The sequence below is a fragment of the Dipteris shenzhenensis genome, chromosome 16 (assembly GCF_047967505.1).
Source record: "Dipteris shenzhenensis isolate YYH24624 ecotype China chromosome 16, Dip_SZ_1.0, whole genome shotgun sequence".
Lineage (NCBI taxonomy): Eukaryota > Viridiplantae > Streptophyta > Polypodiopsida > Gleicheniales > Dipteridaceae > Dipteris > Dipteris shenzhenensis.
Window position 1 is genome coordinate 18,910,475 of NC_141611.1, and position 26,772 is coordinate 18,937,246.

General features: G+C 44.9%; 1 protein-coding gene and 1 pseudogene across 5 annotated transcripts in view; both read right to left on the reverse strand.

The window, feature by feature from the left end:
- LOC147892651 (Tetratricopeptide repeat (TPR)-like superfamily protein) overlaps positions 1-26,772 on the reverse strand; it is a 173,031-nt gene that overhangs the window by 63,728 nt on the left and 82,531 nt on the right. For all 5 annotated transcript variants that reach the window (XM_087387653.1, XM_087387650.1, XM_087387651.1 and 2 more), the window contains 2 exons: positions 19,164-19,271; positions 5,160-5,345 (listed from right to left, as the gene is read on the reverse strand). In XM_087387653.1, coding sequence (XP_087243779.1) covers positions 5,160-5,345; positions 19,164-19,271 — 294 coding nt within the window. The remainder of the gene's footprint in view (positions 1-5,159; positions 5,346-19,163; positions 19,272-26,772) is intronic.
- LOC147892652 (uncharacterized) lies at positions 21,597-22,928 on the reverse strand (annotated as a pseudogene).

A 26,772-nucleotide genomic window follows, 5' to 3' on the forward strand; every position in this document is an offset into this window, starting at 1 on the left:
GAATACGCCTGCAAATAAACCTTGCAAGTCAAACCCTGCTCAAAAGTCCTGCATCAGTCCATATAGTACGGACTGTATGGGTGTACAGAATGACCTGCTGAAAGAACCTATACGGACAGAAGGTACAGAAAGTAGTACGGCTCTGCAGACTTGCTGTACGGAATGCAGTACAGGAGCTGTACGGAAGTTCTGACGACAGGTGTATGGAGTACAGCGCAAATGTACCGAACAGTACTGCACAATTGTACGGAGCAGTACAGCTGATGCAGACTGACAGGTACATATCTGTTCGGGACTGACCGTATGAAATTCGTACACTTGTACAGACGACAAGCACAGGAGCTGTACGGTGCACATGTGAGCTGAGCGCAGCTGTACGGAATCATAGCTTGCAGGTGGCCATACGATGTACGTAGTACGGCACCTCGAAGCTTGAGCTGGAGCTGTGTGACGTCGAGAGCTTGGCTGAAGATGAGAGCTAGTCCAGGAGCTTGGGCAGAAGGAGCTGGTCCAAGAGCTCAGTCTGCTCTGATACCAAATGTGAGAAAAATGGAAGCAAGAGCAAGAGTGAGCTGAACGTAGGGCACTCCCAAAAGTGGACTGAATGAAGTGTAGTACAAACAAGAGATGAGGGGTTTTGCCTAAGTGACAAAACCCTATCTAATCCACTAACCATAGTTAGAGATTAGACTGTTATTAGGGGGAAAAACCTCTAAGAGGGAAAAGTGCCCCTAACCCACTTATTACATTACATTGGCCACTGCCTAGAATATAATAATAATGCTAACATGCCATTGGGTGTATTTTGATGTTCTATATGCCTATTGTATTGTATTCTATTGGATCCCACTGTGTCTCCACATGAGGATGATGATGCCAGGATGGTTGCATAGTTTTATAGTGGACATGTACTAGGATATCACTGACTATGTCTACACACAGTTTTCTAGCATGGGTTAGGATGCTCGCTTAGTGGCTCCACCCTTTGGCTCATTGTATCAGGTTTTTTTTCAGTCTCATAGACCCTTCAGTCTTTAGTAGACTTTAATAATCTCTCTCTCTCTCTCTCTCTCTCTCTCTCTCTCTCTCTCTCTCTCTCTGCAATACTCCCTAGGTATCCCCTCAGCTCGTCCGCTCTCGATACGGAGTCGGTGTGATGATACTCGAAACTGCCCAATGGAGATCCTCAATGAGTGCGGTAAGTGAATCTCAGTGTACTCTAGCGGGAAAATGAAGCCCTCCTCATAGATGCAAAGGCAACAACCTCTGTAGAAGATGAGCTTCACTGGAAGCTCTCTCGGCTCCAACCCGCACCTGAATGTGTGTAGCTGTAAGAAATCCTTTCAAATGACCTGGTTGACCTCGTGGTACCCAAGTAGGATAGATGGGTCGTCTAGGTTGTACTAGAAGGGGGGTAATCTATCCATGTGGGGCCCCAATCTCTCTAACCACCTACATGTCTATGCATACCAGCCTCTCTCGTCCCCTCCATTTGCAAGACTCATGGACAAAACTAGAGCCAGCCATGGCAGCAAGAGAGAGAGAGAAAGAAAGAAAGAAAGTTTATTAAAGTCTTCGGAAGACCGATGGGTCTATGAGACTGTGAAAAACCTAATACAATGAGCTGTGGTAGTGGAGCTACTAAACGAGCATCCACACCAATGCAAAATGCAAAATATGCAAAATGGCAGTACTAAGTCCTAAGTACAACATAGTTATGTCGATAGTCGACTATATATTAATCTTAGCATCATCATCGACATCATCATAATCATCATGATCAGCAACAGCAGCAATAGGACATCAGGATGGATGAGGCAGTGGAGGCATGAGGTCAGCAATAGAGCGTTGTTGGCCCCTCAAGGGTGCAGTCCTGGTACGTCTCCTGGAGAGAGAGAGAGAGAGAGAGAGAGAGAGAAAGAAAGAAATTTTATTAGAGTCTTCGGAAGACTGATGGGTCTATGAGACTGAAAGAAAACCTGATACAAATCACAGTAAGGGTGGAGCTACTGAAACGAGCATCATCACCCGTGCTGAATCCTAAGTCTGATCATACATAATCAAATACATCCACTGGAGACCAAAAGGTCTATGGGACAGCAAGAAACCCTCTAGAACATTTGCTTTAGGGAGGGCTCATGGCAGCTCCCAAGGAGTGCAAAAGCTTTATTTAGAGTACCTACATGATAGTCTGAAAGAGTAAACAGCCATACATCAGTTTAAGACTAAGAGTCTTTTGGTTTTGATTTAAACTCTCTGATTAGAGCTACGGCTTCACGGTAAACTGCCCATTTTCCATCCTTTCTAGCAGCCTTGACTTTAGCTAATGCAATTGCCTTATTCTTGAGTTGAGCCTGTGTAAGCTCCTCTGCTATCCATACTTTGGTACCCTTCAGCTTGTAAGATTGTCGAAGGAGCTTGATCCGCATATCTTTTGACTTCAGTGTAAGGATTGCATGATCTTTATAGTGCATAGTAGAAGTTGGCCTGGAGTCGTCGTCATCCTGCTCATCATCACAATGTTGGGCAAGCTTGCTTTGATCTTTGTCGATATTTCACTATACGTGTCCTCCTCTTTGTACCAATCTTCTGGGAGTCCCCCTATTCTAATCTTCAGCACATTCTCACTTCTAGCTTCGTGTTCTTTAATCTCTGCTTGAATATCAGACTTACTTCCTTTGGTGTCCACTTCCACAATCACTTCCTTCTTAGCAGTTTGTACTTCAATGTGAACAAGATCTTTGACTGTAGAGACTAGCTGCGGGCTAGGGGGGAAATCCTTACAAGATTTTACAACCTCATCAATTATTGCCTACTTACCAGGCCCTTCCAGAATGTGAAATCGAGCCTTTACTTCTGCCAATTCCAATCGCAGCTCTCTCATTGCTTGCTATAGATTGAAAATCTGATCATGTTGCCCAGGGATGGGTCGTTTTGAGCCTTCTTGTTGGTAAGATTGTCATTGCTGCAATGGTAGAGTACCGAGTCCTGATGGATGTTGAAGGAGTTGAGGGGGACTTGGAGGAGAGGGTAGGCCAGTCCATAATTTGTTGTCTGTTGAACCCCCTAGCTGAACCTAACCCCGGGTTGGGTTGGGGGTTTAGCCCAACTCGGGGTTAAAGTTAGTGTGTTTGTTGTTGGCTGAGGCGAAGGGCTGACGGGTGGCGGGCTGCTGACGGGCGACGGGCTGTACGGACGGAGAGGTACGGATGGGGCTGTACGGACGCGGGGGGGGAGAGAGAGAGAGAGAGAGAGAGAAGAAGAAGAAGAAGAATATATTATCGTCCTCTGAAGACCAAAACCGGCCTATGGGACCTGAGCAATACAATATGACAAGTACATGAAAGCTCCTCCCGAAGATGGGAGGGTGGAAAGAGAAACCACCTTCTAGGATTCAGGTGGATTCCTATGCTTGAAGAGCTTATACACAAATGTTCCTAAAGCTGAAGGTGACCCTTTATGCAGCAAATCAGCCAGTTTGTTATGTCCCTCAAGGAGGTGATTGAACTCTTCCCTAATGTGTGCATAGTGAGGGCATATCATTACCATGTGTTCTTCTGTTTCAACCATACCTTGATCACATAGTTGGCATATTCTACTCTCCCTTGGCATCTTTTTCCATCCCCCTGTTTCTATTTGCAGCTGGTGTGATCGGGTGCGAAGTGAGGCTAAAGCCCTCCGTTTATGCACTGCTATAGGTGTACATATGTACTTCTGCGTTGTTGTCTCCCTTCCTGTATAAATTGACCAATATTCGGGGTTGATATATGTGCGATAGTACTCAAATTTATCTTTGTTTTCTGCTGTTTGCCATTTCCTGTGTAGTGCATTCAGCAGGTCATAATGAAAAGCCTCTTCATCAATCTCCTCTGAAGAGTAGTTTAAATACTCTTCTACTTCCCACTTCTTGAACCATTTTTTTAGGTCCTGTGCCCATCCGGATGTCAAAATCTTGCCCTTGTTTGTCTTTTGAAGCTTCTGACTTTCTTTCCATGCTCTCTTTGGTAGCCTTTCATTATCCATGCACTTGACCTTTGTGATGTATCTGAGTACTCTCTTCAGAGCATGTAGCTCTATGGGTATACATCCTGTCTCTAGGAGTAACAAAGAGTATGGTGTAGTAGCCTTGATGCCCAGGTGCCTCCTAATGAAAGACTTTTGCATTTTCTCTATCTCATTCCACGTTGATGGAGATATACTCCCACCCCATACCTCTACTCCGTAGAGTACTGTATGTATCACATATGCCCCAAAGATCATATTTCGTACTTGCCACCTTCTCGTATTGCTATTGTTGCACTCATTTTCAAATTGGAAGTATTTTGCCCATCCTGGGAGAGAGAGAGAGAGAGAGAGAGAGAGAGAGAGAGAGAGGCTGAGCGGGTGAGGGGGGGCTGAGGCGGAGAAGCTGAGCTGAGGGGCTAGCGGGAGAGGCTAACGGAGAGGCTGAGCGGAGGGGCTAGCAGAGGGGTACGGCGGAGAGGCTGGGCAAAGGGAGAGAGAGAGAGAGAGAGAGCACAAGGCACTCGATGTCAAGATAGGAAGCCTCCCAGGAGGACGATTGGCATAGCAAAGGAAGCTTCTACACATGCATGGGTAAACATGTCATTGTTACATTTGAATCATAAGAACATAAAATTGAGTTTCTCAGACAAGCAATAAATTGAAAGGCACAAGGACTAGATGTCAAATGGTCTTACCCAAGCTCAACTAAAGTAGAAACAAGGAGGTTGGAGAAAGTCAAGGAAGCTAGAAAAGCAGGGAAATGGGCTGTTTACCATGATGGAAGAGCGATTATCACAGACTTCAAAAACATCAAAGTTAAACCTGTTTTATCTACAGACTCTCAGTCTAAAACTGATGTATACAAAGTGTATTCAAGTATGTTTGTTGTTCTGCCACACCATATGCGCACTAGATGATAGGATTTTGTTACACCTTAAGTGGTGCACTATTCACTTCTAGTTCCTGGTTGTACGGGTGGTGCTCTTATGATGTATCCTGTTATTTGGACTCATATGTCTTTTTGGCCTTCAATCAAATAACTTCCTAGTACGACTGCAACATTAAAGATTGTAAAAAATGCTGATATAGTTTAACAAAATTTGCAGTCAACATGAAAAAATGTAGGAAACTAAAATAGAAGGCCAATCACTCACCTTCATCAGTTCAAGATATACTAGCTCATCCTCTTTGATACCCTTTTCCTTCATCAAACGCAAACATTTTTCAGCATGGGAGGTACTACCAAGATGTGAGCATCCATTCAAAAACATACTGCAGTAAATAACATGTGGTTGCACTTCTTGGACATTGCGCCCCAGCATATAAAGCAACTCCAAGGCCTATCATAAAAGCAAGAATATTAACCAAATATCAGGGCCAAATTACCCATAAGGTAAACAGATACATCGTTAAAGAGATAACTGTTTCATGACTTGGGAGATTCTATACTTAAACAGCAAGACATCGTTTGAAGGCAACTGATAATATACAAGGACTAAGAGTCTCATAAATGAAACAACTAAACCCATTATAACATTGTGAAATGAGTGGAAAAAGTTATGGGCATGAATTTATGCATATGCATATGTAAGTTTCGTTCACAATTTTCACATGGGTCTCATAAGTTGACACTTGTTGATTACACTCAAGCAAATCATTCAAAATAACTCCAATGACAAATTAGGCAGAAGAAGCATTCTTTTCAAGCTATTTTCTCATAACAGGCTTCCAAGTATGCACATGCTGGATGGATAGGATTTGTGTTGAGGTCCATAGGTTGGTGTCTTCGTCCTTGTGGTGGAACCTTGCAAGTTTTGACCACAGTTTGTCTTTTGAAAAGCGCATACCATATCTGAATTTGATTGCAAGATTGACCTTTTTTGCAGAAAATTGCAAGATTGGCCTTAGGTGACTTTGCCTTCATATCCAACAGACAATAAGATTTTGTACTCAAAGATAAGATCATTCATACATCGAAACGCTCTAGATACATCTTAGATGTCTACCCATGTGATCATTTGTTGTCAAGCATCAATAGACTTGTGGTGTACACATGCCAAACACACATGTTCAGGGAATTACATACTAGCTTCCCATGGTTATCTCAACGGCATACTGTAACCAATATTGCAGCTCATGGTTGGTACGTAGCCTCCTATTGGTGGGTTGCCAAGTCCTCACTGGCTCAGTCCTAAACTAGTTAGCAACTCCTAGGTGGGACAGAATAAATTCACAATACTAAGAGATGTAAAGCCTAAAGCACTGCTTGCAGAGAATATCATATGTATTATAGTACTTTATTGTTGTTTCTTGGAGGGTACGCTGCCGCATTTTGGTTTCCCTGATTCATGGATCAGAGGTGTGCCCTCTCTTTACAAAAGATCCCACAGTCTGGTTCTTATCAGAGGTGCTAGAGGAAAGAGGCTTCAAATTACCATCAATCCGTCAAGGATTCCCTCTTGCTCCCTTATTATATTTGTTCGTGGCAGAGGCTATAAAACTCTTCCTTGAATGATCTATGTCAAGCGGAAATCCTTGGTTTAAGGCTTCCCTCAAGTGAGATGGAAATCTTTTAGACAGTGAGATTGTACATGACACAGTAGTGTACTTGGATGTCTCTCCTCAACCCTTACAGATTTCAAGAGAAATTTGGATTTGTTTTGCCTTGCAGCAGGGACATAGATTAATTAGCATAAATCCAATGGCTTTTGGATCAGTGAAAACGACTCTCCTAGCTAGGGTTTGGATTTTGGCTTCGCTTGGGTCCAGAGAGGTCCCTTAGTTAAATATTTGGGCTGTAAAGTTGGCAGGCATTCCTTCTACACAGCAGTTTGTTTGTGTGTTGGAGAGTATCAAGAGGAAACTCCTTTTTTGGAGTTCGGCTAGGCTGGATCTTGCCTCTACAATGGTAGTTGTCAACTAGGTGTTGTTGGCCAATGCCTGGTTTGTTTTCTCTTGTTGGTGCCACTCTAGGGACTACATTTCAATAGCATAAATCAAATGGCTTTTGGATCAATGAAAAGGACTCTCCTGGCTGGGGTTTGGATTTTAACTTCCCTTGGGTTCAAAGAGGTCTCTTAGTTCAATATTTGGGCTGTCAAGTTGGCCTAGGCATTTCTTCTACACATTAGTTTGCTCCTGTGTCGGACAGTATCAGGAGAAACTCCTTTTTGGGAGTTCTGCCAAGCTAAATCTTGCCTCCAGAGTAGTAGTTGTCGACTAGGTGTTGCTGGCCACTACCTAGTGTGTTTGCCCTTGTTGGTGCCACTCTAGGGACTCATTTCAAGCTTACGATGCATATCAAGAACTTTCTCTAGAGCAGACTTGATGGTCCATAGATACGAGAGCCCAAGTGGCTTAGAGGACCTTGATTCTTCCAACCTATGAGGGATTCCCAAACGTTATTGATCCTAATGTTTAGTGAAAAGCATTGCTTTTCATGCTTGTGGTCAAGGAATTTATCTCATGAGCCTTGGAAAGATTTCTTTATTCGATGCATTGGGTCTTGCACTCCCTCTTTAGGAGTGATTGGATGGACAGAATTAGGAGGATCTTTTCTTCTACAGACATTAAGATGCCTTCAAGAAGGCATTACGTAGGGTTCCCCCCATTTTGCAGGATGAGATCAATAGCTAGCCAGTTATGCGGGCTGACTCTATTTTGAATGAGCTTGTGCTTCAAATATATGCAGGTTCCAAGTGGAAGAGAGGTCCTAGTTCTTCTTTAGGCTCTTGGAAGGTTTTCAAGGGTCATCTGGAAAAACAATGACTAGTTACCTTAGAGAGCATGGAAGGAGGATTGTTGTACGGGCCTGTCTCGAGAATTGTGCCAGTATTTTGAAGCATCTATTGATGCTGTCCTACTGTTCGAAATTGCCAGCAAAGCATTTATTGACTGCACGAAATTGACAGCAGGTATTTACTGCCGTACGGTAGCATTTGGTATTTGTTTGAGGTCCCTTACACCACCGAATCTCAATTTTGGAGCAACTCTCTCTACCTCCCTTTGTGTTCGGGCCTTGTTGATGCACTCTGGTGCATTGAAGGTCAAGTTATCGCACTCTTGCAATGAAAGCCTTGAGGCTTGTGCAGTACTAGCTCTTGTAGTTGAGAGCTGCATCTCTCCTTTGCCTTTCTCCATTGTGGTACTGCTTCTCCATTTGCATCAATGGCTAGCAACAAAGACAACCTTTTTGGAATGCTTGGGGCTGATGACAAGCTTGATGGCACCAATTATCCCATGTGATCATACATGATGGGACATGTTTTGGTTGCCAAGAATTTAGGGCATATTGTTTCAGGTTCTGAGGACAGGCCTACACATACTACAGCTTCTGGTGCTACAGCTACCGCCTCTGGAGCTACTTCAAGTGATGGGTCTTCAGGTGATGGTTCTGATGCTACTTCTAGAGCACCTGCAGCTACTATTACATGTACTTTGCCTCCTACATAGGAGTAGATTCAAAGGGATGGTCCTAATGCCAAAGCACATGCCTTGATTGCTCTTTCAGTGAAACGGGTTATTAACCTCATATCCGATCTTGCAAGACAGCTAAGCAAGCATGGGAACAGCTTGCATCCTTGTATCAGGTGCGAAATTAGGCAAGGGTTGCCTATCTTCGCAAGCAATTGAAGGACTTGAAGCTTTATGCCTGATTCTCAGCTTGTTTCTAATACCCTTGATGGGTTGCCTGATTCTTATCAAGGCTTTGCTACCACATTGAGGTTGGTTGCACGTGGCAATGCCAACCATTTCTCATTTGACCACCTGGTTGCTCTTCTTCTTTAGGAGGAGCAAAGTCGTGCAAATCGCAATGCTTCTATGGCTAGTGATCAAGCCTTTGCTGCCTATCATAAAAACAAAGGCAAAGGCAAGGAGTGGCAATACCACCAAAGATAGAAGCAAGAGCAACTTGCCTAATACCTTTCACAATATATGATGCATTACTGGCACACGTGACCCTGCCCCCCTGAGATGTATGCTCTAATGAGCTGAATCACTTCCGACAAGAATGATGTGCTTGCTATCACCACTATCAAAGAACCACGCATCATGAACATGCTCTCTCCATGGATCTCTGCCACTGATCATGAAAATGAACTGCTCCCAGGTACTACGCTCTGCTGCTGGCATCTCTGAGAACGAGGCATCGCCCTTCTTCTCTTCACCAAATTCCAAGTTGTTGAAGTCCCCTCCAACAATCCAAGAATCAACATCCGGAAGACACTCTAACAGCCTCCTCCAAAAGGCCAGGCGGTGATGTCTACACGCTAGGGCATACACGTTCAAAATTCCAATCCTGGACTCTCCCGACCGAACTCCCATCCAAAATGTCGCACCTCTGAGTGGCCGACAGCACTCTATTGCCGACTTCAAGCCTCCACTACCTCATCCATCCTGATATCTTGCTGCTGCCGATGATGATGATGATATTGATGACGATGCTGAGATTGATATATAGTCAACCATCGACATGACTATGTTGTACTTAGGACTTAGTACTGCCATTTTGCATTTTTGCATTTTGCATTGGTATGGACGCTCATTTAGTAGCTCCACTACCACAACTTGTTGTATCAGGATTTTCACAGTCTCATAGACCCATCGGTCTTTCGAAGACTTTAATAAACTCTCTCTCTCTCTCTCTCTCTCTCTCTCTCTCTCTCTCTCTCTCTCTCTCTCTCTCAGTTGACATCAATTCTGTGATACACATGACTTGAAGGTCAACCTTGGAAAAACCAAGGTGATGATCTTCAACACTTCCAGACCCGCTATGCACCGAGAGCAGTTCCTCTTCGCCGGCGACCCTGTTGAGATAGTTGACTCCTATACATACTTGGGCGTTGTCTTCTCAGGCCCGATCTTCACGATGCGCCCGGCCATGCAGGCCAGGATCAGCCGGGGATACGCCGCTCTTGCCAGGCTGGAGCGACAGTGCTACCACTCCCACTTCCAGGACCCGCGGACCAAGTCTCTCCTTTTTGATTCTTTGGTCCGCCCAGCAGGCATGTATGGTAGCCCTTGGTGGGGAGTCGACCTTTCAGACACAGAGTGGGCTTGAGTTGAGCGCCTGCAGATATTGATGTTTGCTCGGATGATCCGTAGCAAACCATCGGTACCACACCAGATCATTCTAGCAGAGTTCGGCGCCTCACCCCTACAACTTGATGCGGCTTTTCAGGTTATCACCTACCTCCACAGAGTCAGGGATTTTGGCTCCTCCGCTGACGGTCGCCTCCGCCTACCTTGGTTAGCCCTATCCTCCTCTATGGCCTTATCCGTTGATGGGGACCAGCGATGCTGGTATAGTTGTCTTTCCAGTTGGTTCACCCGACTGGGCCTCGACTTAGACCGGTTGCCTCCTTTTCAGTACAGCCTCGACGCTCCACCATCTCCTCTCTCCCCCACTGACCAGGAGGTCAACCGGCTCATTCGGGCGGATCTGCTCCAGCTCCACACCTGGCGGACATGGTTTCTTCACTCCGAGCTTCCTGTGAAGCTCGACTTCTACCGCCGACACTGCCTCTAGATCTCACAGGAGGGCTTCATCACACCTCCGGGTTACACACAACTTCATCTACCACATGCGCTCCGGATCTCCCTCGGTCATTTTAGGGTCTCGTCACACCGATTACGGATCGAGAGTGGATGCGCAGAGGGTATCCCACGAGAGGACCGCCTTTGCCCACTTTGCGACTTACAGGAGATCGAGTCGGAGGAGCATTTTGCTTTCAAATGTCCTATCTATTATGCCATTCGAGGCCGATACCACTGCCTCTTCCGCAACGGATTCGGCTCCCTCTCACACATGCTACAATTCCCGGATCAACGATGCCTTGCCGCTTTCTTACATGAGATGACCCGCCATCGAGATACTTCTCTCCGAGCACGGTGACACGAGCAGCACACATAGCGTGAGGATATCCAGCGGCCTATCACTGACTTCTTTCAGCCACAGGATACCTCTTCTCAGTCTAGCCGACGACGCGGACGTGAGCGAGAGCCAGAGTCACGACAGCTGCGTCAGCGGACAGATTCACACATCCAGGTCCATGACATCTCGTCTCTGCTCTCGGCCCGCCCCACTGGGGTTACCGTTGCCCTCATCCACAGGGCCACCCGCCGCCCCCGACGACCGAGCTCGACTAGGCCGCGTGACGTCAAAGGCCAATCATCTATCGCAGGGTTTTTTTCGACTTCCCATTTGACGGCCCCTCTATGATTGGTCTCTGACGATCACCACCTGCACATGTATACTGTATCTCCCCCCTCTGCCCCACTTTTTTTGTGTCCCCCCCTTCTTCTTCTTTGTATCATCTGGAGGTAGACACATATTTTTTGTATCAGGACTAGACACATAGTCCTTCATAACCTCTTTTCTTGTAGAAACGGTGAAACGGTTGGTTGGTCCGTTTTGAGACCACCACCGTTATGCTCATTGTATCAGTTATCTTTAGTCTCATAGACCTTCACGGTCTCCCGAAGACTTTAATAAACTTTCTTTCTTTCTTTCTAATGATGATGATGATGAGATAGTCAACTACTGACATGACATGACTATGTTGTACTTAGGATTTAGTACTGACATTCTGCATTTTTTGCATTTGCATTGGTGTGGATGCTCGTTTAGTAGCTCCACCACCATAGCTCGTTTGTTCCAAGTTTTTCAGTCTCATAGACCCATTGGTCTTCAAAATAGTCCAACAAATACTCGCAATGTAGAAAGATTTGGGAGACCTTTATTTCAATGGGTGTAATGGACCACTATTTAATTTAATAGTGGTCACCAGTCCCATAGATCCTGAGGGTCTCAAAAGGACATTAATACTCGTGATCTTTTCATAGCAATATGCTACTTCCCGCCAGACACATCCCACTTCGCCAGAGTTGCGCGAGAGGAGGGTGAGACATCACCATATGCACCCTTACATCCGGATATCCTGGACCTTTCAGCTCGCGGGGAAGTTCTCCTTGTTGGGGACTTCAACACCAGGACGAAGAGCACGCACCACGCACCACTCCTGGACTTCCAAGACGACTCTATCATGCTACCAGACATGGACCTAGACGGAGCAGGTATGACCAGGATCTCATCGGACCGACACGGGCCTGTTACACCATATGGACACGCGCTCCTAGACCTGGGTAGGATGCATGATCTCATCATCTACAACGGAGGGCTTGATCTATGGCCCTCCTTAGGTGGTTTTACTTGTTTCCCACATGGGGGGGGCACTAGTGTAGTAGATTACATCATGGGATCCCCTACCTTCACCTCATGTATCACCGACTTCACCGTAGCACCACTCCCTCCAAGAGCTGATCACACATATCTATTCTTTACTATCGCCACCTCACACTTAGCCACGCCACACCACACACACCACATATGACGCACGGCACCTACCACGACATACACTTTGATCACAACCTCTCCCCTACCTTAACCTACATCGATCACATACTACTCATCGAGGACCGTGCTGCCTTGATTAGTCGCACACTCCACGAGGCTGCCCTCCAAGTCTTTCCCCACACCACACGGTCCACTAGACCACCACCTCTTGGTTCTGTACCCTGCAACAACTGGTACGATGCGAAGTGCAAGGCTTTTCGCCGACAACTCCGACTTGACACTAGGTGTCACCTCCCACACACCAGACACGGTACGCGTACCAAGTACCGACGTCTCGTACGTCAGAAGAAGCAGGCATTTCTTTGTCGAAATGAGGAGGAGCTGCTGAACATCTTGTACAGCAACAACTCTAAGGAATTTTGGCGGAGATTCCTTGAGCGTAGGTCTCCATCACTCCTCACCGACACGAGACTTTGGCACACGTATGCACGCAATCTTTATGATGTCCCACTCCAGCCTACTCCAGATCTCATACACACACCTCGCCCCACCACTTGCACATTGTTCACCAGAGGGGGAGTCAAGGACGCGACATTGAAACTGCACAATGACCAAGCTAAGGACCACGAGGGGCTATGCACTGAGTTTATCACATATGGGATCGACATGTTAGCCCTGATCCTAGCAAAGCTATTCAATGACGCTGTTTGCCTTGGCTTCCCCCGCACTTGGACACTCAACATCATCACCCCCATCCACAAGGCAGGGGATCCCATGGACCCGAGTAACTACAGGACTATCATGATTGGACATGTGATGTCCAAGATCTATGCAGCAGTATTGGATGCGTCCGTCCGCCTGTTCGTAGAGATGAGAGGGCTCAGAGGAGAGGGTCAGGCCGGTTTCACGCGAGACCATGGGACTATGGATCATGGTCTCACATACTCACACTCAGGAGTGTCATAGAGGAGGCCAGATCACGAAAGGAGAGGGTATATTGCTGCTTTGTGGATTTCCGTAAAGCCTTTGACACAATACCTCGAGCTCGACTCATCACACGCCTACAGGCACTGGGATTTGACCTGGAGATCATCTGGGCAATCATGACACTTTATGAGAGAGTCTCAGGAGGCGCAGGTTGGACAGATGAGATCTTGAGCACCATAGGGGTCAAATAGGGTTGTCCCTTATCACCAACCCTGTTTGACCTCTACATCGATGAGCTTGAGAATTTCATGGGGGCTTTCGGAGGGACGGGTTGCTCACTTGCCGGGATCATCATCAGGATTCTTCTTTATGCAGATGACGTGGCACTCTTATCATCCACACCCAAGGGGCTTCAGCGACACCTGGACGCACTTTGCAGGCTTTTTGTTTATCCCATGATTTGGAGGTCAACCTTGGCAAGACCAAGGTCATGATCTTTAACACCTCTCAAGCAAACATGCACTGGAAGCAGTTCACTTTCGGTGGGTCATCAATTGAGATCGTATCCTCATACACTTACTTGGGGGTCATCTTCTCCGGCCCGACCTTCACGATGAGACCAGCGATGCAGGCCAGATTGAGCAAGGGATATGCCTCACTGGCTCGGCTAGAGAGGCAGTGCTTCCACTCCCACTTCCACGACCCTCGAACCAAGGCTCTTCTCTTCGACTCCTTGGTCCGACCAGCCGGTATGTATGGCAGCCCTTGTTGGGGACCTGACATGTCAGATATAGAGTCGACATGGGTGGAGCGCTTGCAGATCCTTTTGCTCTCACGGATGATCCAGGGGAAACCATCTGTACCACATCATATCATTCAAGCCGAGTTTGGTGCTTCTCCACTCCAGCTAGATGCAGCCTTTCAAACCATCACATATCTACACCGGGTTAGATCATATGGGGGCTGCACATTAGGGAGAGAGAGGTTGCCATGGTTGGCTCTCGATTCCTCCATGAGGTTGGCAGCAGAGGGAGACGAGCGAGGCTGGTATGCACGGACTCATAGATGGTTTGTGAGACAGGGGTTTCATATCGATAGGATACCTCCTTATCAGTACAGTTTGGATGCCCCTCCGGTACTCCCACCCACCATCTCGATCGGGCCACACACCAACCAGGTCATTCGAGAGGATCTCCTGCAGCTACACACCTTTAGGACCTGGTTGGAGCCGAGGGAGCTTCCAGTGAGGCTAAGCTTCTACAGAGATCACTGTCTTCGTATTTCGGAGGAGGGATTCATCACGCCACCGGGGTACATTGAGCTTCACATGCCTCACTCACTACGGATCTCCATCGGACAGTTTCAGGTATCATCACACCGCCTCCGCATAGAGAGCGGCAGAGCAGAGGGGATGCCTAGGGAGCATCGCATATGCACATTGTGCAACTACCAGGAGGTTGAGTCGGAGGAGCATTTTATTTTCAGGTGCCCAATGTACTACGAGATCCGAGATCTCGCTACCACTGTCTCTTCAGAGACGGCTTTGTGCTCCTTTCCATATTCCTCGCCTACCCAAATCAGAGATGCCTAGCGGCCTTTATTCACGAGGGGGTCCGACACAAAGAGTACTTACTCAGGGGACGGGGCTTGGCCACACCACCAGACACCTCTCAGGGCAGGATCACAGAGTTCTTCCCATCAAGTGATATTGATCGTCTAGTCTCTAGATGCAGACGTGACAGAGACCCCAACCCGACGACCGTAGCATGACACACGATGCATCGAGGGAGCACAGATCACTCTAGGAGACCTCCCGTCATTGTTTAGATCCGGGGCACGCCCCACGGGAGTCACGGTGGCTCTAGTCTTGCATTGAGTCTCCTCCAAGAGACCAAGACGCACGGCACCCCTTGACAGACGCCAACGTCCCATCACTGGCAATGCACCAGCCAGGGCGACATGACATACGGAGGATTCCGCTCCCACTCCAGTTTTTTTTCTTTTCATTGTCACACTCAGATGTATTCGATTATGTATGATCAGACGTAGGACTCAGCACAGGTGATGATGCTCGTTTAGTAGCTCCATCCTTACTGTGATTTGTATCAGGTTTTCTTTCAGTCTCATAGACCCATCGGTCTTCCAAAGACTCTAACAAAATTTCTTTCTTTCTTCTCTCTCTCTCTCTCTCTCTCTCTCTCTCTCTCTCTCTCTCTCTCTCAGGAATGCAGGTCAATATAGACAAGTCGAAGGTAATGGTCATCGGTACACGTAACAAACAAGTGGATGTCACATTTGGAGGGGAATCCCTTGAAGGAGTCAATTCATATAAATATCTAGGGCTGGATTTCACCACCAACTACAAATGGAATGCATGCCTGGAAAGGAGGATTTTGGGAGGTCTAAAAGCCCTATACAGCTTTCAAAATAAATGCAGGAAGTTGCACCTGTGGAATTGGGAAATGAGAAAGCTTATGTACACCATGCTTGTGCAGACAATAATCCTTTACGGATGCCCCGCTTGGGCACCTGGGCTGTCTAGGATTCACTGGGAAAGAATAGAAACTTTACATAAACGATTCCTAAGAGGGGAGTTAGGGATGAAGGCCTAGACACCCTACCCCATCCTGCTGGCCGAAACAGGCATGATTCTTGATGGGGAAGCATTGTGTCAATTCAAGGCTTACCTCAATTAAGTTGAGAAAGATGGACGCCGACAAGATACCACGCAAAGCGATGGAAGCCATAAAAATCACGGGTTGGTATAGAGAGGGGTTGAAGTGGATGGAATCATGGGGTATAACAATTGCTGATATACCAGAAGATGCATGTGAAATAAGAGAGATTGTGACACAGAAAATGATAGAGAAACTATGGCAAAACCCAGGAACAAAAATGCAGTTCTACAAGCAAGAGTTAATTCAATGGACAGCTATGATGGAATGCAGAAATATCTTAGGGAAGACATATCAACGTTTAAAAGAAATCTAATCTGCAAAATCAGAACTAGTTCACATGATCTCGAGGTAGAGAGGGGGTAGATGGGCAAGACCCAAGGTCCCAAGAGAGGAAAGAATCTGCAAAATCTGCCCCACAGGAGAGGTAGAAAACGAGCAGCATGTACTCATGAGATGTAGAGCATATGTGCATATCAAAGAAGGCTATGGGGAAAGCAGAGATCTAAAAAATCTGCTGGAACAGCCAGCCAAAATGCTAGGAAGCTACTTAATGAGATTTTGGAACATCGCAACAAGGTACTGGTTCTAGCTCACAAGCTAGCCCAACAAGTACTCACTACATGACAAGTCTGTAAGATTTTTCTCTCACGGGATGTAAGGGAAAGGGATCACTATTAGTTAATAGTGAACGCCCGCCCCATAGATCCTGAAGGGTCTCACGCAGACTTTAATACAATCATATCATCTCTCTCTCTCTCTCTCTCTCTCTCTCTCTCTCTCTCTCTCGTGTTTTCATCCAAGTACATATATAGATGGGGCTAGGTATTGATGTTACGCCTCTGATTCTAGACTCTACCTTATGCATGAAGTTTGTGAAGCAAGACTCTCTTGAATCATTGGCTGTTGAGGTTGTTGATCCCTTTTTGGGACGAGGTATCAATAGATTCCTTGGCTGGGCAAGATTGACGGCTATGGCCAGTCATCTTATCTAGCTTCGTTCAGAATGGAGATGGCCATCAATGAATTCTATAGACACTACTTTTGACATGCTTTTGGAGAAGGTAGTGGCACTGCCTCTCATCACCTTGGCTTTTCCTCGATATAGCACTAAATTGTGTCACAGCATGGCTGGCTCTTCGACATGTTGTGCTTATTTGATTATTTTGGTTTCATTCTCATAATTCAAACTTACCCTCTCAACTTAGATATTTCAATTCCAGATGAGTAATTGCTCCTTGTTGATCTTAATTTGAATTTTATGAGCTCTCATACATTTTACCGAAAATTGGGGGCAAACATTGGTTGTTATTATGTCCCCCTTAGTGAGGCTTTTTCTTGCACATACAAATAGCAAGATGGTTTTTCTACTTGTGCATGTTCATGTTTGGCAGCTTTTGAGAAGTGTTTTGCTTTGTAAAAATGTGTTCTCTTATATTATTTCATAGTACATACAAGGATAAGTTATAGGCAATGATAAAGGGAAAGATCAGCTATTTGCAGTCTGCGTCTTGGTCCTAGCTCACTACCTAAGGTAAAAGTCTCACACGAAGCTAGCTTCGGAAGTAGAACTTTCAAGAGACATTAAGAGCAGTGTGAGAGACTACAACCAAAGGATTCCTTGTTGATTTGTGAAGATGTAGGAGGTGCTTGCAAACTATAAGCTTGCCCATAGGTGTCAGCTTTGCATCTCCAAATCTAAGATGCCTTGTTCTCTTTGCTTATGGAAAGATCAGTCTACCAAGCCACTCATGTTTGATTGTCATGGGTCCATCTACACTAGCCCATAACTAGTCATAGAAGATGCCCCCTGCATTCCCTACCGAAAGACCACCAAGAATATGTATATAGGCGGTGGCTAAAAAAGCTTAGTTCACAACCAAAGCTCTCCTTGCAATTCGGTAGAGTTCCAGTACAGAATCTTATGACAAATACTCTCCAATATCGGGCCACCTGTTGCTCTGCCAAGATGTCAATCCGCACTTGACATCTCAAGTATCTTGCCATGTAGGTTTTAGGGATCCATTTGAAACATAAGACCTCTTCCATACACACAGAATTCTCCACATTTGTGAGGGGCTATCGATCTTGCCATGTGAGGCTAGGCAGTATCGATCCATGACATGTAAGGCTAGGTAGTAACTACATGTCATCGCCCCTCCATGAAGTGGCTTGTGTCACTGGCAAGCTGTGTTTTTTTCCCCCAAAGAAAAGAACCTTTTAATAAAACTTGAGAATCGACCATACAAAGCAGCAATCCACAAGGCGATGATCATGGGGGAAAGGAGAAAAACACACAAATGCCTGTTAAAAAAACCAACCTGTTTCCAAAGAACCTAGCTGAGTCCCTAGGGAATCTCTGGAACAGGGGCTAACAGCCAGGGAGGAGGTTTATACAACCAGCAAATACCTCTCGCCACCGTGATGATATAGAAGACACATGTAGGCCTAGCCTTGCAGAAATCTCTTGCCTTTCTACAGTCTGATCCATTCTACAGATATCGAAACCGCTCTACACATCGTTAATAGAAATCAAAACAGTTTCACTTCAAAAAACAAGGTCTCATACAGAAGCATTTCTAGTGAGTTTGAGCTCAACTTTAACTCTGCAGCCATTCTTGGTTTTCCATTTAAAAAAATAGTCATTGAAGATGGATTAGCTATGTATTTGGATGTTGCTAGTTATCAATACACATCACAGGTTTTCATATCCAGTTGTAAAAGAAGTTTTCAGTTCTTTTCCCAAGTCCTTATCGTCTTTATGAATTTCATATCCAGTTGTAAAAGAATTTTCCCACTCATTGCACATATTGGACACATGCAGGAGAAACTCTGTAAAAACTTCTCAAAGAACGAGAATTTATGCATGGACTGCAAATTGGCATTTTTGGCCAGACTCATGGGCTTGAATGAGGGATTCTGTTTTAATGCAATTAGTCATGCATGCATACGCTTCTTTGATTTTGGCAACTTCTTTCTTACAAGTCTTTTGTATGGGAATGCAATTATTGTGTAAACTTGCAGTATGGAGAGTTTGCATGCATACAGTTGGAATTGCAGAACTTATAAGCATTCATAGATATACGAACCTGATCAGGATAAATTCCCTGACTCAATGCACTGAGCAAGCATGCTACAGAAAATGCACTGAACATCTCTCTATCAACCATACATTTTCAGAACTTCATGGATATACAAACCTCATCAAGATAACCTCCCTGACTCAATGCACTGAGCAAGCATGCTACAGAAAATGCGCTGAACTTGATCTCTCTATCGTCCATACATTTCCAGATGACTTTCGCCACCTGTAAACGTTTCCAAAAGAATTATGAACAAGAAAACATAGAGAATTACCAAAAAACACTCCAAAACAGGCAATAAGCTGTTTGCAGTTTGTATCATTATGTCAACAAAAAGATTAGTTTTTTTTTTTTTTTGGGCAAAAAGAGATTTCTATTATCTATTAAGTATTAAAGAAAACCGTTAGAGCAAGCTCCATACGGGATACACCATGCAATGCATGAGAAGCTCAAAAGCCAAAAAGAAAGGATTGGGGCTGATAGTGCCATCTCAATCCTGTAGAACCCTCCGAGAAAAAGGGAGAACCCCTCCCAACTCGTAGGAATACAGTCCTCCTAGAAGAGGCTGCCCGTGAAGGTCCCTGCATGCTAGTCCAAATGGCTATCAAAGTATGAACCCTGTCAGTCCAAATACCCGTGAACACCTGTGAAGGGTGTATCTGGGTGCCATCTAGGGCCTCTGTACATCTGGCTCTCCAGATGTGCCAAGAGGAAATGCTAGCCAGAATCTCCCAAGAAGTGTCCACTGAAGCATGAGAAGCTCTGAAGGGAGTAAACGGTACATCCTGAAGAGAGCAGGTCTCTATCACCTGCCTGTGGACCGAGAGTGCCCAAGAAGAAGGCTCACCCTCATAAAACATCTAGTACCCAATAAGGGATAACCAGTTTGAGCTTTGGTTTTTCTCATGCATGGCATGATGTACTCCCACATTGAGCTTGCTCCTACAATTTTCTTTCATACTTAATAGAAGTATTGTTTTGCCCAAAAAAAAAACTATCCTCGCCTATTTGCAATCCCATAAGCAATGTTGGATGGACTCCATTGCCAACATGCAACAAGGACAAGTAGCATTTGCCCCAAATATGGCTCTCTACAAGTTCACTGCAATTCCTCCATGAATAGAAACCCAAAAGAAACTAGATCTGGGCGAGCATGCACGGGTCATCCAAAGCAGCCTCTACTAGGACAAACATTTTTATCATAGTACAGAGGGGATCACCTTTCTTCTCCGATTCTGCTTCTGGCATTTTCAGCCTTGACCCTGGTTATTTGCTAGGTCTTTCTGAACTTTGGTTTTTCTCATGCATGGCATGATGTACTCCCGCATTGAGCTCTACAGTTTTCTTTCATACTTAATAGAAGTATTGTTTTGCCAAAACAAAAAAGGCTATCCTCGCATGTCTGCAATCCCATAAGCAATGCTGGATGGACTCCATTGCCAACATGAAACAAGGACAAGTAGCCTCTACCCCAAATCTGGCTCTCTACAAGTTTACTGCAATTCCTCCATGAATAGAAATCCAAAAGAAACTAGATCTGGGCAAGCAGCATTGTAAAGAGGAAAGGCAAGTATGGAAGTGAGGAACTTTATAGTTCTTCAATTATATATGTAGCTTGATTGTCTCTACCGATTGCTTACTGCTCCCTCATCATAAAGAACATGTAATAAAAAAACAGAAAATTATCAAATTTAACAAACTGCAACGATTTTTTCCCATATTGTATAGATGGAAGCTGCAAGCTTAAATATATCATGAGGTGTTATAGTCCTTCAATTATTTGTCCCTAGTGCTTCCTCACCTAAAGGAGGATGCTCTTGTGTTAGATGATTACATAGCATTTCCTTTGAGCATAGCATTTTGCAGTTTAAATGTGGCTTTCGTTAGGTATATTGCATATTGTTTCCATTATATTGCACGTTGAATTGATGACATAGCAGTTTTCATTTCGCATATTAGCGCTTTGTACTTATCACATAACCGCAAATTCTTGTGGGGGGAGAGTTGGCACATTTCCTTTCCAAAAAATTAAGAACAAGGAACGTGACTTTCCTTGGGTATTTTTGGCATTTGTGTTCAGTACATTGCACATTGAAATGATGGCATAGCATTTTCCACATTAGCACTTCACACTTATAAAAAAACCACACATTCGTTCTTGGGGAAGGTTGACACGCTTCCTCTCCAAAAATTATAAGACCAAGGAACATGCCCTTCCTTGGGTAGACTGCACATTGAGTTCAACACATTACACATTGTATTTAGTACATGGCACTTTGCTTTGCAAATAGGAGTAAGCGTATCGAAATTTGCAATTGACATATAGCACTTTGCATTTTGTTTGGATTTAGTGTACCGAACAACCACACACTTATTGCACTTGGACGCCCATTCCTGCCTTACCAATTACCTATGACTTTACTAGCAAGATTTGACGTGTATATGATCAAGTTCCATGGCCTCCTCTTTTAGGGGAAGCATCTACTGTTACTTTGAGTGCAACTTTGTACTACAATGCAAACCTAAGCGGCTGTCTCAAGCACCATCATCCTACTGAAATCTGAAAATATACGGCGATGGAATTGAGCATTGCTTGCAATTCTCACGTTTCGCAACTGCCAAACCACCGCAACGGCTGCAACAGCTAAGAATTGGGCAACGATCCGCGTACCGAAATTCATCATTGGTAGCCTGCCCAGTTGGAGACGACCAATTGAGCTGAATTTGGAGACATTGCCACCTGTTGTTGGTGGTGTCGATGATGGAGAAGACACAAGGCCTAACAAAGACATAGCCACCCAGGTCTCGAGTAGAAATCTCTTCTTTTAGTCTTCCAATGAGGATTGGACCCGAAACTCCGCATCGAACATCATGACTTCCATATGCACAAACAAAAATATGAGTACCCAAGAGCTTCTCTGGCCTTCTTGATAACCATTATCGATTATGAACTAATACCTCTTCCACAAAACGAAATGAGTTAAGCTCCTGCAACATGCATCGAGGTAAAAAATCAAGGTCAAAAGTTTTGCGTCGTTGGAATGCTCCGCTTGCACTCGATATTTAATGCATTGGCCATTGTCACTTGACATTCTTGACGAGAATAAGCAACAAAGCCAGATGGACAAGGAAGCTCTTAATCATTAGACCGTGAGTATACTGCATTGGCAATAAGCCTGCAGCAATATCAAGCTCCTCACCTATAATGAATCATGTCAGGGAAAATCATTATATCTCCGTTCGAAGAGTGGGTGCCATCACGTCCTTCACATATGGTTAATCGACTCTGTTTCAGCAACCCGCTCATAAGTCCTTACAAGCTTTCAATAAAGTTAGTGCATCCAACTTCACTCGTACGTTAGCCTAATGTAGATCCTTATAGAAAAGGAGAGATGATGAGAATAATAATCGAAAACCATCAAAAACACCATGAAATCTAATCACCTATTGCTCAAGAACCAAATAAGGCCCCAGATTTCCATAATCATTGAAAAATTATGCAGCAGCTCGACACAAGTTTTCCTCACCTTCATTGTCGTTCTTTTGGGCCTTGATTGCAGCTGCCAGATAACAAGGTAGCCAATCGAACTCCGCTGCCTCCACCAACAGCGGGCAACTTTGTGGCTCCTTGTAGCAGAGAAAAACATGTCGCTCGCCTAACTGGACACTGTTGAGGGAGGAGGTGGTGTTGGCGGAGTAGAGGGCAAGACCAAAGCCGTACTTAGCGAGGTCGTTACTGTTGAAGGGAAAGACAGAAGCGGTGGAATCAGCAACACAACTGGATGAGGCCACAACAGGAGGAGAGCAGTCGGTGTTCAAGCTACCAAATCCGAGGGACTCGAAGCTTTGAGGCTCGCTGAAACAAGACGGGGTAGAGGCCATGTTCTCCCAATGAGTGGATATGGAAGGGCTCCAACCTCTGCAACTGAACTGGAATGTCCTAGCATTACTGATAGTATAATGAAAGAAAGGGAGGCTCTTCTCTCGGTGCTCCTCATCAATCCACTCCCACTCCCCGGAGTCCAACTGTAAGAACCTTATGGGGACACCTCCATGGAGCCACAATCTCCATGAAACCAGGGCAATAAGAAGCAGGTCAATGCTACTTTGCATTATCCTACATACTATAAGAGCTCGACGCACTACTTTAGGCCCTCATGAGCAAGCTAACTTCTCCTCCAGTTCACAAGTTCCTAACTGCAGCAAAGTTTTTGAGGTTGAAGCTGATGCAAGTACTTATGCCGTTGGGGCTGTTCTTTCCCAGGAAGGCTATCCACTGGCTTAATTCAGTTCAATACTATCTTATGCTACTTTGCATTATCGTATACATACGATAGAGCTCTATGCATTACTTTAGGCCCTTAAGAATTCGAGACACTGTCTGCTTGGTACAGACGTCATTGTCCACGTTGATCATCAACCTCTGCAAGATCTGAACACCCAGAGTTCTATTGGCATCATGGCAACCATCTCATGCCTGCCACCAAGAAATGTGATGCAGTCCAAGCTGCCCGGCTCTTCTTCAAACATGTGTTGGTACATCTTGGGGCTGCCTACTTCAATTATCTCTGATAGGGATTCCAGATTTCTCCTTTGTGGCAGTCCATAGAAACTCGGCTCAATCATTCTACAGCTTGGCATCCACCCACTGAGGGACAAACTAAGGTGGTAAATAGAGTCTTGGACTTTATTGCCAGCATAAGCTTAAAACATGGGATGCTTACCTTGGCTACATGCAGCATGCCTACGACAGAGTCCCTCGTTCTTCCACAAGGAAAAGTCCCTTTGAGGTATGCCATGGTTTGCAGCCTGCTTTGCCTATGGATTTGGCATTGCAAGACCCTCAGTTCAAAGCTTCTTCTTCCAAGGCAGCATGGGAGGTTGCCAAAGCAGAAGTTTCCTCCAAGCATCTCCAAGATCTCCATCAGCTTGAACATCATACTTTAGAGCAGACTCAAGCAAAGTACAAGCATCAAGCTGATAAGCATAGGCAGCCTATCAGTTTTGAAGAAGGAGACAAGGTGAAATTGCATTTGTCCAAGGAAAGATTGAAGAATAGTCCACATGTGAAGGTCCAAACCCTCAGATATGGACCTTTCAAAACCCTCAAGCAAGTTCAATGCAATGCCCACCAGTCTTCAATGTCGAATTTCCAACCCCTGGCCTCTTTTTCCATCCAGTCTTCAATGTCAAATTTCTGAGCCATACTATCCCTCACTTCTCTCTGATGATTTGGCTCCCATTCAGCCTTCTCTTCCCTGTAATGTGATTCCAGATCATCAGCAGCCCCTTACAGAGGATACCTTGCTGGACATGAAGACCAGGACAACCAGAAGGGGACAACAGGAATTGTACTTTGTGGGCAGAAAGGGTCACATTCCCTCCAAGGCTACTTGCTCTTACCTCCGAATTTCCACACGGGATTCGGGCTGTGGGAAGCCTCAAACTTCAGAGGGGAGGTAATGATATGTATCCATCATTGGGTCCATGATTGCATATTGTTTGCAGTTGTCATTGCCATCTTTATAGTCAATCTTATCCCTTAAGTTGCTATGACTTGGAGCCGAGATTGTGCAACCAAGGTAGATATTTGGAAAGGTCTAATGTAGGGTCTTAGACTAAGTCATTAGCTATGTCTAGGAATGGTGAGTAAGTCATTAGCTATGTCTAGGAATGGTTGGATCGTTAGTTGGGACATTGAGTGTCACCACAATGTAAATATCCTAAGTCAAAGTACAGTTGACCATTTATCTGATCATAATTAAAGAGTTTTCCATTTGTGTTAATTATGGTCAAAGAGTTCTTTTAATGGTCAGAGAATTGACTACAGTCAAAGATACTTGACTCTGGTCAAGTAAACCCGACTTTAGTTGGGGAGACTTGGTTCATTACCAAGAGGGTTAACTGCGGTTAACCAGAGAACCACAGAGCTGACTACGGTCAGAGAGTGTTGACTTCGGTCAACGAGACTTGGCATGCGTCAAGAGGGTTAACTACGGTTAACCAAGATGTGCCAACTTCGGTTGGAGAGTTGTGCCAACTTCGGTTGGAGAGACTTGGCGCCTCGACCCTTGGTCAAAGCCCCTTAATTATGATCAAGAGCGTTGACTTCGGTCAACCAAAGAATAAATATATTTTTTGATATTTGTTATGTGTGCACTTGTGTTCAGTGGGGACGCCCACTGTGACTAGAATTAGTCCACAGTGTGTTATTTGCATGCAAAGTGTTAGAAATCAATAGAGTGAGAGAGCAAGAAGCAAGAGAGCTGAACATAGTGTTTGCAATAGAAGAAGTAAGTGTTACAAGAAGTGGGATGGGTTTTGTCTAAGTGACAAAACCTTATCCTTCACTTACCATATTTAGTGAACTAACTGTGGTTAGAGGAAAAAACCTCTAAATGAGAGAAAAGTGCACCTAACCTACTTATTACATTACATTGGTCGCTGCTGAATTATAATAATAATTCTAACACCCCCTTGCAGTGCCAATGTCATGTACAAGGAAATGATCAATCACCAAAAGGATATAAGTTCAGGGCACTGCGAAATGCCTCAAACTTTTCACGTGGAAGTGGTTTGGTGAAGATGTCTGCAACATTGTCATGTGTTGACACATAGATCATACTGATCTCTCCTACATGCAACTTCTCTCTGACATAGTGATAGTGAACCTCAATGTGCTTCGTGCGAGCATGAAACACAAGATTCTTTGCCACTGCTATAGTACTATGACTATCAGTGAGAATCGGAGAAGGACCCTCCAATGAAAGATGAAGATCAACAAATAAATGACGCAGCCAAACACATTCAACTGTTGCTGTGAAAGCTGCCCTGTACTCAGCTTCACATGAGGAGGTAGCCACTATAGACTGTTTCTTGCTTAACCAAGAAATGCAAGCATGTCCTAGAAAGAAACAATTCCCACTGGTGGACTGCCTAGTATCATAGTCTCCAGCCCAATCTGAGTCACTGTAAGCATGCATCTGCAAGTCACCCCCCCTGGGAAACATCAAGCGAAAAGACTTTGTACCTTGCAAGTAACGGAAGATGCATTTTACAGCCTGCCAATGCATAATCTTTGGGCTGTGCATATACCTGCTCACCTGAGAAACTGAAAACTGAATATCAGGTCGTGTATTGCATAGATAAATGAGGCATCCAACAGCCTGACTATAGAGTGTGACATCAATTGATTCACCCGCATCATGCATTGTAAGCTTCAGCCCTGGCTCCATGGGAGTGGACATAGGCTTGCAATCATGCATGTTGAATCTGTCCAAGAGCTTTTGAACATACTTGGACTGAGACATAACAATGCCACGTTTCTCTTGAATAAACTGGATCCCCAAAAAAAAATGTAACAAGCCCAAGTCTGACATATCAAATGTAGCTTTCAATTGGGTCTTGAAATCTGCAATTACTTCCTCATTTGATCCCGGTGAGCAGCATGTCATCTACATAAAGAATGATGACCAAAATATCCCCCCCATCCTTCTTGATGTAGAGGGTGCTCTCAGTTGGACTATTGTGCAGCCCCTTGCTGGTCAGAAAGGCATCAATTTTGGCATACCGTGCACGTGGGGCTTGTTTCAGCCCATATAAAGCTTTATTCAGCTTGCATACCTGAAGTGCATTTTCTGAAATTTGAAAGCCCGGAGGTTGTTTGACATAAACCTCTTCTAACAAGTCTCCATTAAGGAAAGTTGTTTTAATGTCCAACTGATGA